This window comes from Calonectris borealis, chromosome 2, assembly GCF_964195595.1.
Source record: "Calonectris borealis chromosome 2, bCalBor7.hap1.2, whole genome shotgun sequence".
Classification (NCBI taxonomy): Eukaryota; Metazoa; Chordata; class Aves; order Procellariiformes; family Procellariidae; genus Calonectris; species Calonectris borealis.
This window is the reverse complement of record NC_134313.1, coordinates 139266320-139282644: the sequence shown is the minus strand read 5'-3', so window position 1 is coordinate 139282644 and position 16325 is coordinate 139266320. Positions and strand designations below refer to the sequence as shown.

Here is a 16325-nt window from a genome sequence, read left to right as displayed (position 1 = left end):
TGGGGAGGGACATTTTCACTACATCAGGTTGTTCAAAGCCCTGTCCAACCAAAATTTAGGTTTTCCTTAACTATTGCTTAAGATGTATACCAACCTATTTCTACAGTATAGCATTATAGTCAGTAAATGGCCTCAAATCATTCTGATACAGATATTGAACAACAATGATAGTATCAAACTTATGATCCTTGCAAGAATGAAATTTGCTTTATCTGCATAATACCCACAAGATGGATAGCAGCCTTGCAGATCTGGGAGGGAGATATGCCAGTCAGAAGAAGAAATGCAGAATCATTTGTGGGAAAAGTGAATCAATATATACTGGGTAGTGGGTGGAGGAAAGATGCTGGCTGTCGTACATTCAGAAGTAACTTAACTGTGATAGCCAAAAGCTTATTTTGGGGTGACTGAAAAAAGAGACCCAGTTCAAGAATGCAAGGAGAGATGAGCAAACTAATCAGCAGGCTAAAGGATGTGGTGGAGGTTTTTAAAATAGATTTCAAACAATGGTTGTAAGGCTGTGGCAAACTCACTACTGAACAATTACAGTGGTTAAGAGGGAGGTGAATGAATCTGGCTAACAACTTTGGAAGTCTAGACTGAGATAGGACTGGAAATCGGAGATATTGACAATTTTTAAAGATTGTGCTATGTATGCAGCAAACACCACAGATGTCATAGAAGTAAAAATATTGTTAAACAGCTGTTTAAAATATATCTCTAAACCCAAGGTTTAAGTTTCACATGTCAATTATTGAGTTCTAAGTACTACTGATTTATGGTGCACAACTGTAACTTCAATCATTAGATACAACCAACCCACTATGGCTTGCTTTGCCATTCTTTGGCAAAAATGTAGTTCTTCCAAAGAAATACAGACCGGGTTCGAGGTTTTGTTCAGGAGAAAATAACTATGCAGTTATTATCTTCTAAAAATATTCTTGGTGTATATGCTTTCCCAGAATACTCTGTATATTCCAAATGTCCAACAGCAAAGAAATGCTCTAGCAATCAATTCCAATAATCAGGGAAAATAGTGTAATTTTCAAAATAGGCCTACTGCTTTGTGAAGCTATAAAGGCCCAGGTGCTGTAGATTCCCAACTAAATTACAGAGTAAGTTGTAGGGATTCAGTTTGGCTGTCTTGGGCATCTTTTAAATGGACAGAATTTAAGATTTAAAAAGGCCTGTTGAGGTAAACTTGCGGATAGAATTTTAAAAAATATATACTCCCCAAATTAAATGCTTAAAGGAGTTACAAAGAAATACAACTTTTGTGGATATAATTTCTATTATAGAGTATAAAAATAACATAAATCAGACATTTTAAATAATAGACTTAAGGGAGCAGGAGCCTTTTCAGAGGGACAAAGCCTTTGTGAAACGGTGACCTCTCTACAGAGTCATGTGGGTCCGTGGCTCGACTGCTATTCATCCAGCTATTATTTACCTCTCTGTGAGGTGAACAATAACTGAATTTCAGATTCTTCAAGATCATTAAATCCACAATAACAGTTGTTGTCAGAAGTAGAAGACTCCTATAGAGATGTAACAACCAAACAGGGAAACTCTTTTCAAGGCTAAAAACACAGGTGCTAGGCACAAATTACACAATGTATCAGACTGGCAATTTTCACGTCACTTTGTTAACTGTGGCAGTCTGTAACTGTGGAGTACCTTTTATGCCTGTGTTCAGCTGCAGAGCTTACAGGGTTTCTCTCCAGCTTACCCGTATCTCTCTACTCCCAAATAAAGAATGTCTAAACCATTAATTATTATACCAGTGTTTAAAGTGTACTGTTGCCCTTTGGCTGAGAGCTCCTTGATTTTCAGGCCTCACAGCAGGTCAGTTTCCGTTGTTGGAAAGGAATCAATGTCAGAGAGTCGGCTGCCGTGCAATTTATTTGCATCATGCACGTATTTCTGTATAGATTATGTACATGAGTCTTGACATGAACAGCTCTGAAAACCTTAGCTTAGACATGCTAAGAAGCTACAAGAAACCTCTTTGTTGCTGTCCCTACAGTTCTCCAAGTACCACCCCATCTATTATGAAAGTAGGTGACACATCCACTTGAGCAATTGCACATTCAGAGAGCAATACTAAAATTCATTGTCAACTCATTCGAAATATTTTTCTGTTGACCTACTGCATGCCAGCATATGTATAAAAATATGCACAATAACTGATATTATGGAAGGGGGGGTGTGTTTGGTTGTTGTTGTTTGGGGTTTTTGTTGTTTTTTTTTTTTTTTTTAAGGGAGAGGATTGAAAAGGAAAATGGAATGTATTATTTCCAGATTGCAAGGAAATTCAAATATGGGACCCCACGAGTGGCCCTTCTTCCTCTGTACAAGGATTATTTTTAAACCTGTAACAGCTCAGGTCTGCTAAGGAGTCCTTTATTCCAACACATTTCTGTGAAAGGACATGGTTATCCCACTGAAGAGAAAGACCGAAAGACCTAGTGATTGAGCTGTTGACTTCAAAAAAATACAGCAGTTTCACAGTCCCCCTGAGATTTAGGATTTTACTGGTCTGCTAGTTCTCTTGTCTTTCTCCCTGTTACCTAAACAGGAGATACTTAGTTTTTTGACAGAAATGGACTGGAAATATTAATTCACGTTAGCCACAGACGTTTGGAACTTGAGCTAGAAAACTTGTGAATGTTATCTTCTTGGTTGATGACAGCAGCCCATCAGAAAAATACCATCATAAATAAAAACCAAACATTAACTTGTGGGTTAAAGCAGACAGTTTGGCTCTACCAAAACTAGGCAAATTCTACCCTAATATTATAAACATCCTATAGGTTCGGTAAACATGTCTGAAATTAGTATGCAAAAGAAAAAAAAATCTCAAAATAGACTCAATTAAAATGTGTTACAATAACCATAAATGATTTAACATAAACAAACACTATGTTTATTCCTTTCCACTGAATAACAGTAACTGGCACGAGGAATACACTTTTGTTTTTCTCTGTGCTGTACAATCCCCCACTCTGTTCTATTTCAATCTAAATGGCAATATGGCAATATTAAATAAATGTAACATTTTGATTGACAATCCAGCATAACTGGCATTATAGAGATGGATGAGTGAGTGGATGGATGGATGGACGGATGGGCAGGTTTTATTAGGCAATCCAGCCCTCGCAGAAAGGGAAACAAGGACTGGTAAGTGAAATACAGACTTGATTCAACTGCTCGCTTAAGGGACAAATTATATGCAGCCTACATAGTATTGCCAGGGGTAAGAAGTGACGGCAGAAGATAAACTGGAAATTTAGGATTATTCATTTCTGTGGAATGAATAAAAAATACATCAAAACAGGCTTAATAAAATGCAGTGTCTGTTTGAAAATTAATTAGAAATTTATTCAAAGTGACTCTGAAGTAAAACTATTTTGATTCCTAATAGGAAGAGAAATTGAAAATATTTTCTAAAAACCACTGTCCTGGTTCAAAAGACTAAAGTTTAAATCGCTTCAGTGCAGGGTTTCAGTTTGAACTTAACACTGCCCCCTTGTGCTTCTGCCTTAAAATACATTTTCCTTTACATCACAAGATACATGAAAACCAGATGTCGGTTATAGACAGAAATGCAGTCAGTAAGTGCAGTTTGATTTTTTTTTTTTTCAGTTTGATTTTTTTTAAAAAGAAGGTTCAATGAAATAAGACAAATTTGAAAAAAAAATATTTCAGTTGTTTTAAAAGTTGTCATCTCAGTCTCTGGTATGGCATTTCTCTTATACCGTATGAAAAAAAACAATATTGGTTACTAGTTTTGTCTCGGTTAAAATTTCTTATAAATTCCTGAAATAAGTCTCTGCAATTTTTCTAGTCTACTTACTCTTTGGACTAAGATTACTTAAATTTTCCAGATGTGTCAAGACTAGCATTACAAAACACAAACAACAAATACCATTTGAGAAATAAAACAGCCTAGCATTCAGGTACAGGATAAAATTACAGGCATGAAAGAAATAATGCATGTCATTATTTCCATTTTTTAGCAGGTTTTGCACCATTCTGCAGGTTGCACATTAGCCACACTGTAGTGCAAGATATCCTGAGAATCTTAACTTCAAAAAGGATTGGGCCCAATCTGCTTTTCACTTTCATCAACAATTCCAAGCCTAACACAATAAACGAAAGGACAGCTGATGTAGAATGGTTTTAAGAGAGAATAGCTTCCTGTATATTTGGCCTTAAAAACACCAGTACTGGCAGAAACTGTCAGAGCATACTCTTTCCAGTAGTGTATCTGTGACAACTGAAACATAACTTTGCAAGGCACAAACCATGTGCATGTCCACCTTCATCTTATTTTCTTTCAACTTAAAAGAAAAAAGTCTAAACAAATAAAAACTCCCAAGATTAAAAAAAAAAAACCTCAAACAACAGCATAAACTTCATGTCAGTTATCGCCTAATAACCTTCTGCAACTCTTCTCAGTGATGTAAAATTTCATGTATCAGTGACATAACTAAATAACATCCAATACATACAAAATGATACACAGACCAGATGTTCAGTGCTGGTCGGTCTGTTTTCTTCTACCAGAGTACTCACTACTTAAAAAGGAGACAATTTCAGGTGGCAAAAGTTGGTATTTGATACACTGCAACTCTCCTGTCTTCACATAAATGCAAAATAGGAAAAATCATAGAAGCAGCATGTTAGGTGAGTGACTGCAACACTACCGGGTTCAGGTAACGCTTCAGTCCTCATAAAAAGTCACTGCCAGCATAATCTAGCCTGTCCAGTCATTTTCTGCCTGCTACATCTCCAAGATTATGGAATTGATAAGGAGTGCACAGCCACTGTAATTTGAAACAAAATTCTACATTTGACATGCATAAGAATATATATATATACATATGTACACAATATATATTACACAGACACATACATACGTGCACATATGTGTTTATGTAAAAGAAACATATGTCCTGCAGGTCAGTCTTTGAGGCTGCTTGATATTTGTAATATCGTAAAATTAAAGTAAGCCCCACATGAACTCAGGTTGCTGATATAGCAGTAGAAGCTGCAAATAGAATGAAATTTATCAAACTGTTCTTATAGAGTACTGCATGGTTATCAGTAAAACATACGATATGTAGTTTTATTTGTACATGTAAACAAATAATACCTGTAAACTTCTGCAGCCATTCAGAGGTCTGCAGTGTTGATACATTCAAAACATGCTATATGTGCCTCAGTCTGTTCATTTGATTATGTAGCATTTTATTAAATGAGTTCCTGGTAATAATATTAACTGTGACTTACCCTGGCATTGGTCCATTTCCAGAAAGACTATAAACTTGACGAGGATTTAAAAGGTACTGAAATTTTCTATAAATTCTGAAGAGGTAAAACAGACAAGGACAAAATATTTACTTACATGCTTGAAATTTTTTTAAAGCTATCAATGAAAGAATTAAAGAAGTTAAGACATGCTATAATTATTTGAATTGCAGGATCTCATTTATACAAAAAAATCAAAAGTTTGAACACAGCAATTATAATTCATACATACAATGTATTGTGGGCAGAAAATTGAGAAAGAAGTGCTACAAGCTATCTACAATTCAAATGCTGTATATAGACAGAAAAAAAAAGTAGGGTAAGGAGGTATAATGATACAAGAAAAGGTGAGTCAAAAAAGCATTTGGAAGAGCACATTAGCTCCTATTAAAGTAACTTCATTGTAAAGGAGAGACTTATTCCTGAAATTCATTGCTAACACAAAATTACAAGTATAATTAATTGCAAAAGCAAATTGGCTTTGCCACGCACAAAAAATGTCGCCAAGGTTGAACAACATTCTGAGAAAGCAAATCTATTGTGAACTACATCTCCTTTGGATTATTTTTGAATGGGAAGAAAATGAAAAAGATTCAAAATCATTGTTTTACTTAAATTACACATATTTTTAAATTATCTGAATAATAGGAAGCAAGAAAAATGTTGTCCTACCCCACAAGGGACCCCCCATTTGCAGTCCCACCCCCAGCAAATATTCCTTTAAATGGCAGAATATTTCAAAAACTGTAACTTTATCAATTTGAGGTTATTTGTCCTAAAAGTATGACAAACATTTTGTTTCTTCATTACAAATATTAGAAATGTAATTTCCTACGTTGACTACAATGTGGTAGCTGTTTCCTTTCTTGCGTAGGAACAAGTACATGAAAGAGTTGGAGCTCAGAATAAATAAATATATACCTGGGATCTATGACAATAGTTTAAACTATAAACCCCTGTTTCTTCCTTTTAATTTTAATGTTTATGTCCTCAATCTAATTAATATTTTAATGTTTTTAAGAAAGCATTTATTTTTCTACTGAAATATCTCTTCCTTTCTTTTTACTGCCTTAAATAAAATAGAACCATAATAAGAGCCGAATTTTAAGTTAAAATGTCCATGTTTTCAAATTCAGCAAAATAAAACTGTCTAGACACAATCTATGTGCACATTGAGGAGTTTTTTTTTTCCTTAATAGTAATGCATAATTTATCAGACAAAAGTGTAAGAATACTGAATACAAACAAATTTATAATCATCTCTAAAATTGCCAAATTGGAACATTTTCTTAACTTCTCAATTATTTAACGATATCAGCTTCTTCATAAAGCATTGTATTCAAACACACTCACACAACCTATTCCTGATGCCACTCCTGACAGAAAAAGTCAATGTGAAATGACTGGTTTCACTTTGCAAGCATGCACACATCATTGTCAATGGTTGCGATGATGACTAAATCAGACATTTGACAGCGGATTTACAACACAGTATATTTCCATTTCATTTGCAGTATCTTACCAATATAAAAGGATCCTATTTTTAATTTTCTAGTTAGTATGTGTTAAGTTGCTTCTCAGTGACATATAGGATTTAACCTGGTCAAAGGTGCAGCCAATTTAATTTGTGTAGCTGACCATAAGAAGGTCATGTATTGTTACGAACCCCCAAAGGCTTAAGAGTTATTTACCTAAAAGTTTGGTGCTACAAAACATACTAGCCATTACCTACACTCACAATACTGTTGTCAGGTATCAGTGAAATGATATAAAAGCCTTCTTTATAAAGCGGGAGCTAGGTATCTCTAGCCAAAACCCCGAAGTCCGCCTGCAATAGTGAAAAGATGACACTAAATCCTACCTGATTCACTGCATGCCATTCATAGGTAACTAGTCGAACATCAATACCAGATAATCACTCTGTAATGACTCACTGCAAATGACACATCATGGTTTAAGGTATTATAACATATTTATGTATGCTAGTCTGTGTAAAATTCATAACTTGATGGTTCATTTCCATTCACACATTCTACAAAAAAGAGGAAGAAACTGCCTATAAATGTTTGCCTTCACACTGAACTGTAACTAGACCTAACAGCGTTACACATGCAAGACGAGGAAATGGACAGTAATTTAGCCCTCCAGTTTTATACCTACAGTACCAAATAGCCTACTGATACTGATATGTCTCTGAACGTCTTGCTTCTGCATGTAAGGAAGGAATCGGACATGGTTTCCTTGTGACTGGAGAATTGCGCAGACAAAGCCACAAGGCAGTGTAGTGGATAATGCCCCAAAAAATAGCTTTTTGTGATAGAGTGCAATTTCATGAACGAAGCCAGTTCATGAAATTACCTCTTGTTCCCACCACCTCCAGCTGGTTCTTACCCCACGACACAGTTTATCAACAAACAGTTGTGCTTCTGTAACTGTTTGTGGGATTATTCTGTGATCTGGAAAACTAAACAGATTCAATTTAAAATACAAATTCTCAGAAAAGTTTCTCTATTGACATTTTTTCCCTTCACTTAAATCATGCCTGTGATCTCATATGAACCTCAAAATAGTTGCACTAGCGTAACTGAGGTGGCAGGAGTGGCCAAGAGGTCTGGCATCATCTTTAAACAGCTCTGCTGCTGAAGAAAATATTCTTGAGTGCACCTTGGGCTGAGTTAGACTGGGCTATCTTCTGAAGTCATAAGATCATTACTTTAGAGAGAGAAAAGACAGACAGACAGAAACCCATTGGCAATTCAAAACTGGCAGTAAAGTTAACTACTGATTGGGGAAGAAGTTGACCATAGCAGTGCCTTGTGCCAACTGGGGGATGCACCTTCAGTCATCTGGGGGGGTGACTATTCAAGATGTAGTCAGTATAGGCTTAATCTAACTGTAATAGCAGAGAAGAAAGAAGCCAAGGACTCCTCCTCAAAAGTAAAAGAATGCTAGTGATCTTCTCTCCTAGACATACAACATTTGAAAAAGATCATTTGAAACTACTTCTACATTTTGTCTCAATGCTAAATGAAAGCTTAGAAAACCAGATTAATCAGAGGGCAGGAGGGAAGAGCTACTCTGAACCAAAGGTATTCGAAAACAACAAAGGTCAAATATATCATCAACCTGTACTGCACAGACACTGAATGTGGAGTCAGCAGGAAACGTCACTGTACGGAAGCTGATCTCCAGTGCATCCAACCGCACATTTGTCAAGGAAACAATTGTTTAAACTCACCTGCTGGTCAGGCAAATAAATTGGAAAATGGGGAAGTGGAAAACAAAGTAATGAGTATGGCAAAACAACAGCATGATTTAGAAGGACTCTTATGTGAGAAGCATTACCCTTAACAATAACAGTCTTTAGAAGCACTACATGCTTGTTATATATTCTTTCTGTTGAAAGAAACTATTTTGTCAATTATGTACTAAATATATACATTCTATTCACAGATTATTGAAAGCTGTTGTCTTGATTAGTCAGATCTTAAATGCCGACATACAGGACTGTTAGCTCTAGGATGAAATGGATGTACTGCAGTTTTTTTCTGATTAAATTAACCACACCTGTCCATTTTATGCACAATCACTGAAAACATGTTACAGTGTGATAGAGCCTGAGGAAGATACCTGACTGGGTTTGCTGAACTCCTATCCAATCTCATGCTTAATTAAAATCTATTTTTGGTGTGTGAAAGGCTTAAACTCATCAACTTTAATTCTAATTTGCTACTTTCTTCTTAATAAACATTGAATTATATTTTTGTTCTATTTTATTACAAACATATGTATTATCCATTGGACTATATCATTTAAGTCCAAATAACTGTAAATGCATTTCTGTTTCAGGTGATGGGCAGTAAGTATTAATCTCTCCATTGAGAAGAAAGTATAACTGGGTTATTTTCATAGTTCCTTATTTTGCAATTATTTCTGAAAGTCATAGCATTGTTTTTTCAAAGAGAAAGCTTTTCAAGAAGAAAATTATGTTTATCACTCTACATTTTGCAAAACTCTGGCTTTCTAACAGAATTGAAGTTTTAAAAGGTATCGATAAGGTAGTTAGATACGGCTGTCAAGAAAGTATTTTTGTGTTATGAATGCACTTTTTCTACATATGCATTTGTTTCCCACCACCCCTCTGTTCCAACATTCAAAACCCACAACTAAAGCACCTAACTTTTTTTACCTTGAAGTGATCCTCAGTTCTTTTCCTTTGCATTTGAGAGATTTGAAAAAAATTGCAAAATAAAAAAGGAAATGACAGAGTATTACTGGGGGAGTGCATTTGTTCAACTGGTTGTCAGATGGATGCATACACTCTCTCCAAGTCTAAGGGCAATGAAATGGGCTGGGTTACCATATGGCAAGGCATAAAATCTCATACGGGGAACTGTGGGAACACTGGAGTCTTGACAGTATCTGCAATAACCTTTCTGTGTTCAATGAAAGTCAATTAGAAATCATAACTTCATTCACCGTGATCTCTCAAATACAGAAAATCCCATGTAAACACTGAAGAATAGGTTTCAGTAAAAGATCACCTTAATCTGAATGAGTCAAGATAATGACATTCTCATCTACAAAAAATCAGTGGGTTGTGGATTGGCTTTTTTTCCCTCACTGCTGTGGAAATCTTACTTTTGTTACAGCCTATCCTCTACTCCTAGCCTCTCAATATCTGACCAGATACAAAACTGCTATAATCAAAAAGCCTGACTTGAATCACCCTAACTGCTGCATTTTACAAAGCTATTTATGTCTTCAAATATTCTGTGATTTTACTTTTCACAACATATAACTGCCACAAAATTGGAGGCAGGGGGAAAATATGGGATTCCTCTCCTCTGGTTACTAACTGTAGAGCAGCCAGATAAAAATCAGGAAAAGTAAAAAAGTTAAATATTATTGTTCCCTGAAAATGTTTTCATCCCTTAGATTAAATCTTCAAGTTAATATGCATTCTTAACATCCTTATTTTATAGTTTTATTATTTTACTGGCTTTGATATGAAATATTAATACCTAAAAGGCGGAGGGCAAACCCCTTCTCATAAAATAGTCCATATGTGGAAAAGTACTCCTTTTTTTAACCTTTTTGAATCTAATTTAGATCTAACCATGAGATATTATCTCCTGCTGGTGAATGACTTGAGATACATCTACATGACTACGCAGTTGACCATTTGATGTGCTCCTCCTAACACAGAAATATTGAGTGCAACTTTGACACATTAGTATGTAATTTAACATTTTCTTTTGTGTGGCATCAAAGGCAATTTAAGAGGTTCTCATATGTCACTATATGCAGCTGCTGGTGGATGCCCTCATGCTATACACTTCATTGTGTCATGAGACTTCTAGGTAATGGTGTTCGTGAATGAAGCATGTATAAGGCATCCATTTTTTAAATTCAAATCATTCCTGTGATCTACTTAGCCCCAGTAACAGTTGCATTAACATAAACTGAGAAGTGTCAGACTGCTATATACATGAATGCGAATAGGAGCTTGGGAAGGGGATTAGGTTTTAAACTTGCTTTTACTCTGGAGAATATCTAACATTAAATGACAACCCTTGTGCATTAAGCCCATTCAGATGGTAACACTTGAGACCAATTATGACCTGGGAGCTGAAAGCTGTGAAACAGCATTTCATTAAATTGTTTCTAGGTTATAAGTAATATGTAAGTGCAGCTCTCTAACCTGTCTCTCACCTACATGATTCTAGACTGGATCCCTGATCTACTCACTTCATATCTGTACTCCAAAAAAGCCAAGCTGAGTGCTAGTCTATTACCTTCCACAATGTCCCTGACTGCACAGAAGACCAGGGCTACCTCACACTACTACTGTGTCTGAAACATGAATGCTCATGATGGCTCATATTGGTTTGTCGTGATTGCAAAGGCATGTTCTTTAAACTGTTTAGAATGAATCTCCTAGATCGTTAATTGCCTTTGACACAAATAGCGTTGTTGGCATTGCTGACATCTAGGTATACCAGTCAAGGGATTACATAATCAGCTCCTAAATGATAGCCTGTTCTCTCAGGGGTCTTCGAGTGCAGTTTTGGCTAAATGTTCTCCAGCTCTGAGAATTCCCCTAACACTGACTCTGCAGGATTTTGTCCCTTTTGTCAGTTTACTTTAAGGGACACTGTTTGAAAGAAGTGATCTAACAGAGGCAGTGGGGAAGAGGTAGGGAAAGCTGACCCACTAGCAGTTTACTTGCTTGGTTCCAAGCTTTAGAAACACACTGGATCCCTCTTTTTGTGCTTTTGAGTACCCACATCACCCAGTATCCACAGGTGTCATCTTCAGCCTGATCTTAGCCAAAAGACCATAACCTTTTTCAAGACAGCACTGATATTGTAAGATAAGCTATAAAAATCTGGGGATTTATGTGATGATCAAAACCAGCCATATTGTTAGCATTTGTGATTCTGAAGTTCACTCTGAAAAATCTGCGCAGGGAGTAACTAATTCAGCATTTCTGCCTGAGTTTGATGGACAGAGTAGGAGGAGAATGCTCCTTACCTCTGTTTTATCATGCCTCTGATACACTAACACTTAAACATAAACTTAGGCATTTTGAATTGAAATCAATATAATTACTGACATATATAAAATTAAGCATGTCTTTAAAGTTTGTGTGATTGGACTTTAATACTTTAACTGGATTGTTAGAATGTTTCCTATCTACAGAATCAAAAGGTTTTTTAACTGTAGGAAATCTTATGGAAAGGCTGGAGAGTCTACTCACTAAATCTTTGAAAGTCAAGTCATACATTAGAAAATTGAATACTGTTTCTAATTTAAATTATTGGCCTGTTTGCATAATTATTACAGAGATTAAAAGAAAACTGTTATAACTTCAAAGTTGCAATGCAAAATATAGCAATTCACATTTTCATTCAAATCACACAAAACCATACACTGAATATAGCCACTTTTTCTGATGTGAAATGAAAGTGTTGTATAGAAATCATTCTAGTTTTTAACTGCAGAATTTGTAACTATATGCTAGTGTGTACCTCTTCTAAACTGGACAATGGGGCATTCAAATGTGAGGCATAACAGTATAAAATGTTGGATTTCTTTTCATATACAAACTTTTAACATTCATTTTTAAACATATCACAGAGATCAGAATAGAGAAAGAGAGGAAAAAAAAGAGAAGATAAACCTTACCTTTCTCCTTGTTTCCCACCACTTTTAGGATTGACAAAAACTAAAAGTGGATGAGTGCCTGGAACTGGAGTGATCTAAAAGAAGGGAATAACACAGCCACTCATTAATGCTGTGTGTTGCATTCATTTTTTCCTATAGTAGACAGAAAACAAAAAGCTTAATGCAAACTCTATGTTATGCTATGTAATCCAGCTGGAAGCAATTCCATAATTTGCAATAATCCTCACAAATTGCAAGTGACTTTTTTTTTTTAAAGCTAGCTGTCTGTCTTACAGCTGTGATGCCCTTTTAACCTATAATTCCATTGAAATATTGATATATATAGGTTACATACATCAGTAGAGAAGAAAACTTTAAACGCAAGAAATGCATGATTGATTCTGACAGTAGAGTAATTTCATATGGAAAAAGCTATGAAGAAACTGTATTTTGTAGTGAGAAATGACACTATACTATAAAGGTCAAATATAGCTATATGAAATTTTAACCTTGATGGAATTTTTTTTTTTTTTTAAAATAACAGAAACCTGAAATGTTTGATGTGATATGAAATCACACATCTCTCAAAATGTAACAAAAGTATCAATAATGAGTTCCTTTAAACACCCTAGAAAGCTGGAAAACTTAAAAAAGTAGAGGAGAAAACATGTGGAAGAAGGACAAGCCTGAGAAAAAGAATGGAGGGGAGAATATACTGAAGGAAACAATGACTTCTACCATGGCTTTTAATTCTTCTGTGCATGGAAAGTTTTACATGTTCACATTAATGTTTAGCTTTACAAACTAACAGCTTCCTTCAAAGTAATAGTGTTAGCCTACACTTTCAGCTACTTTAAGATGTGGGTGTTCACTGCCTTTGCTCCATAGACTTTGAAAAACATAAAAAAATGACATCAGATGATCTCTCTTTAATATCTGTTTTTAAACCATAAAGCTAGACTATTCATATTAAAAATTATCACTCTTAGACATATATCAATTCTAGAATGTTTAAAAGCATATTAAGAGTTCAAAATCAACATCTCCAAAGTCATGCACTAACTTCAAAGGTGACTGTCCGTTTCAAAATGACACATTGAAAGCTCTTGCTCCAAATCCTTATTCATAACTCCTGAAATAACAAAATCTTTTCAGCTGAAGATTTCATAAAATGTAATTTAAGGCAGAATCTGAGAAACATGACAGCTAAGGAGTCATACAGGCATCCTATAGACATAGGCATATAATCCTATAGGCATCTAAAAGCACTTTTCTTCTAGTAGGAAGTGTTAGGCACTAGTGTGTCAACTCCATCCATAACTTTACAAACAATGGATCCAAATCTGTTCCAATACATAAAACAAATAAGGAAAAACTCCAGTAAACTTGGTGGAATTAAACCTAGCATAAAACCAACCCAGTATCACATTCTGTCACAGTATATTGCTACAGTAAAGTGCTGTATGTTGAAACATATATCAAATTGCAGGATATAGTGAAGTCTGTCATATATTTAATTTTTATCTACTGTTTTAATCAATTTTATTTATTTAGCCAATTCCCATGATGTTTATTCCTGTGAACTGAGTGTAAACCAATGGTGCTCATTGTGACAGAGATGGACTACCTACTGAAATCCCTTAGGACGCAGGTTAATTAATGAGACTCATCCTAAGGTTATACATGATCTATTACTTCCTCTAATTAGAAATAATAATCCTGATCATTATGCTGGTTAGCTAGAAAGAAGTAAGATGAATGTGCTTAACTATGATTAATTGTCTTTAAGTTGTGCAGATCCCCACTGCCACTAAGTTACCTGCTCACTGCTGTCTGATGGAAGGAAGGTTTGGTCTTGATACTTTTCTCAACAAAAGCTATGATGAACTTATTTTTATTTTAAATCTTTTATTTCAAAACGTAACCATATTATTACACGTAGAAGATTTACGACCATCAAAAAAAAAAAAACTAATAACCAGTTTGTATTCCACTCAATTCCAAAATAAGGTCTCTTTCAATTAATTTCTTACAGCTTTTCCAAATTACTTCTTTAGATAATGTAAACCTTTCCATATAATAAACAATGCAACTAAAGATTTAGACTAAATTGGTGGACATTTTCAAACCTTAATCTAGCATGATTTAAAGGCAATCTCCACGAAGTTATTGGACAAGTGACTTAAAATTAAAAAAGTGGTAGACCAGTCATATATAGCTTCTCCCATATTGAAAACAGAGGTCTCACAGGAGTAGTATGAAGATTAGCTGGGTATCTTTGATTTGTTATATTGGGAATTTAAATCATAAACAAATGTAATCAACATAATGACCAAGTTTTCTGAATAAAAAAGATTCCAAAGAAAGTCACAAAAAAACTTTTCTTGTTCTTTGAAATCACTGAAGATCATGTTAAAATGAGACCATGCCACCAAAATTAATTAGAATTACAGTAGCATGCTTTGGCCAGATATGGGAGAATTAGAGTAGTATACTTTGATCAGCTACAGAAATTTTTTGCTCTAGACCATCTTTCGGCAAAATACTAACATTAATTACCAGTTATATTTATGGAATTTTACATCTTTGTGGAAATAGTCACAAAATTATACAATCTGTGAGTGAAAAAGACCTAACAGTCTCACTAATCTCAGCCTTTCACTATGGTATCCTTTGAGATCCACTCAGCCTTCACAATGATCAGGTTATCATTATTGATACCGAAAATTTAAGAGTTGGTGCGAAGATGGATTCCTGTTACTCCACACCAATGTTATCCAACAGAGACAAATAAAGACCACAGTATAATCAGCAAATTAGGGTCATCACTGCAGAATTATTTCTAACGTTACCACTATGATTACCAGTATTACATCGTGCACTACATTATAAATGTGGCATTACAGAACAATACCAAGCACTTCAGAAAACACCTTAAATCCATTCAATAATTATTCTACCATCTTAGTCCTCACTCTTTCTTTCTCTCCTTCTCAAGCAATAATGAACAAAAGCAATGATGAATCCTAGGCTTTGGATTCATCATGGAAAGAGAAGATAAAACATAAGTTTTGGATCATACTAACAAACTTATAGAAAATCTTATGCCATAATGAAAGCAGAAATTTTAATAATTTAAGGTTGTGTGTGCAAGAGTGTGCTACTTTGAACGGACCAGGCACTATATCCAAGGCACTGTATCCCATGAGCGGGTAATCAAATCAAGAGATTTGAAAAATACCTGAAAATATGCTATGAGCATAAGCAATCTAATGATTGGGGTAAAACCAAAATTCATGATACGTGGCGCTGCTACCGAAAGGAGATGCCAAAGATGCTCCTCTATCTAGAGCAGTTGGGCTCACTGGAATTGCAAGGATATCATCCAAGAGTTTGAAAACTCTGTGTGCTTCCTCTAGCACCAGTTTATTATAACAACTCTTCACACTGTGACTGATTAGACAGAACTTGAGCTTTCTGTCAATGAAAACTCTAGCCGTTTTGCTTCATGCTCTGTCATGGATAATCTGGAGAGCAATGCAGCCTGTGAGGATGGTAAGTATGGGAAGAGAACCTTGAAAGACATGGATAACGATCGCTGTAATATTCTACTAGACCATCAATGGAGCAGCCATGTGACTACATAGGTTTTAGGGTTTGGTTTTTTTCTTCTTTTTCTTTTTTTTTCATTTTGAGTTATCTTAACAAGAATATTTCACTAACCTAAAAAGATGAAACAATAAAATAAGCCTTTCTATCCTGACACAATAAGGTATATCATAAAATAATTATGCGGTATACAGCATTTGATATATGGTAATGGAATCTTTTACATTTTACTG

The 16325-nt window shown here is 35.1% G+C and overlaps 1 protein-coding gene across 4 annotated transcripts in view; it reads right to left on the bottom strand.

Moving 5' to 3' along the window:
- Positions 1-16325, bottom strand: part of DGKB (diacylglycerol kinase beta) — a 365173-nt gene that overhangs the window by 215338 nt on the left and 133510 nt on the right. For all 4 annotated transcript variants that reach the window (XM_075143655.1, XM_075143653.1, XM_075143652.1 and 1 more), the window contains 2 exons: positions 12505-12578; positions 5296-5370 (listed from right to left, as the gene is read on the bottom strand). In XM_075143655.1, the coding sequence (XP_074999756.1) occupies positions 5296-5370; positions 12505-12578 (149 nt within the window). The remainder of the gene's footprint in view (positions 1-5295; positions 5371-12504; positions 12579-16325) is intronic.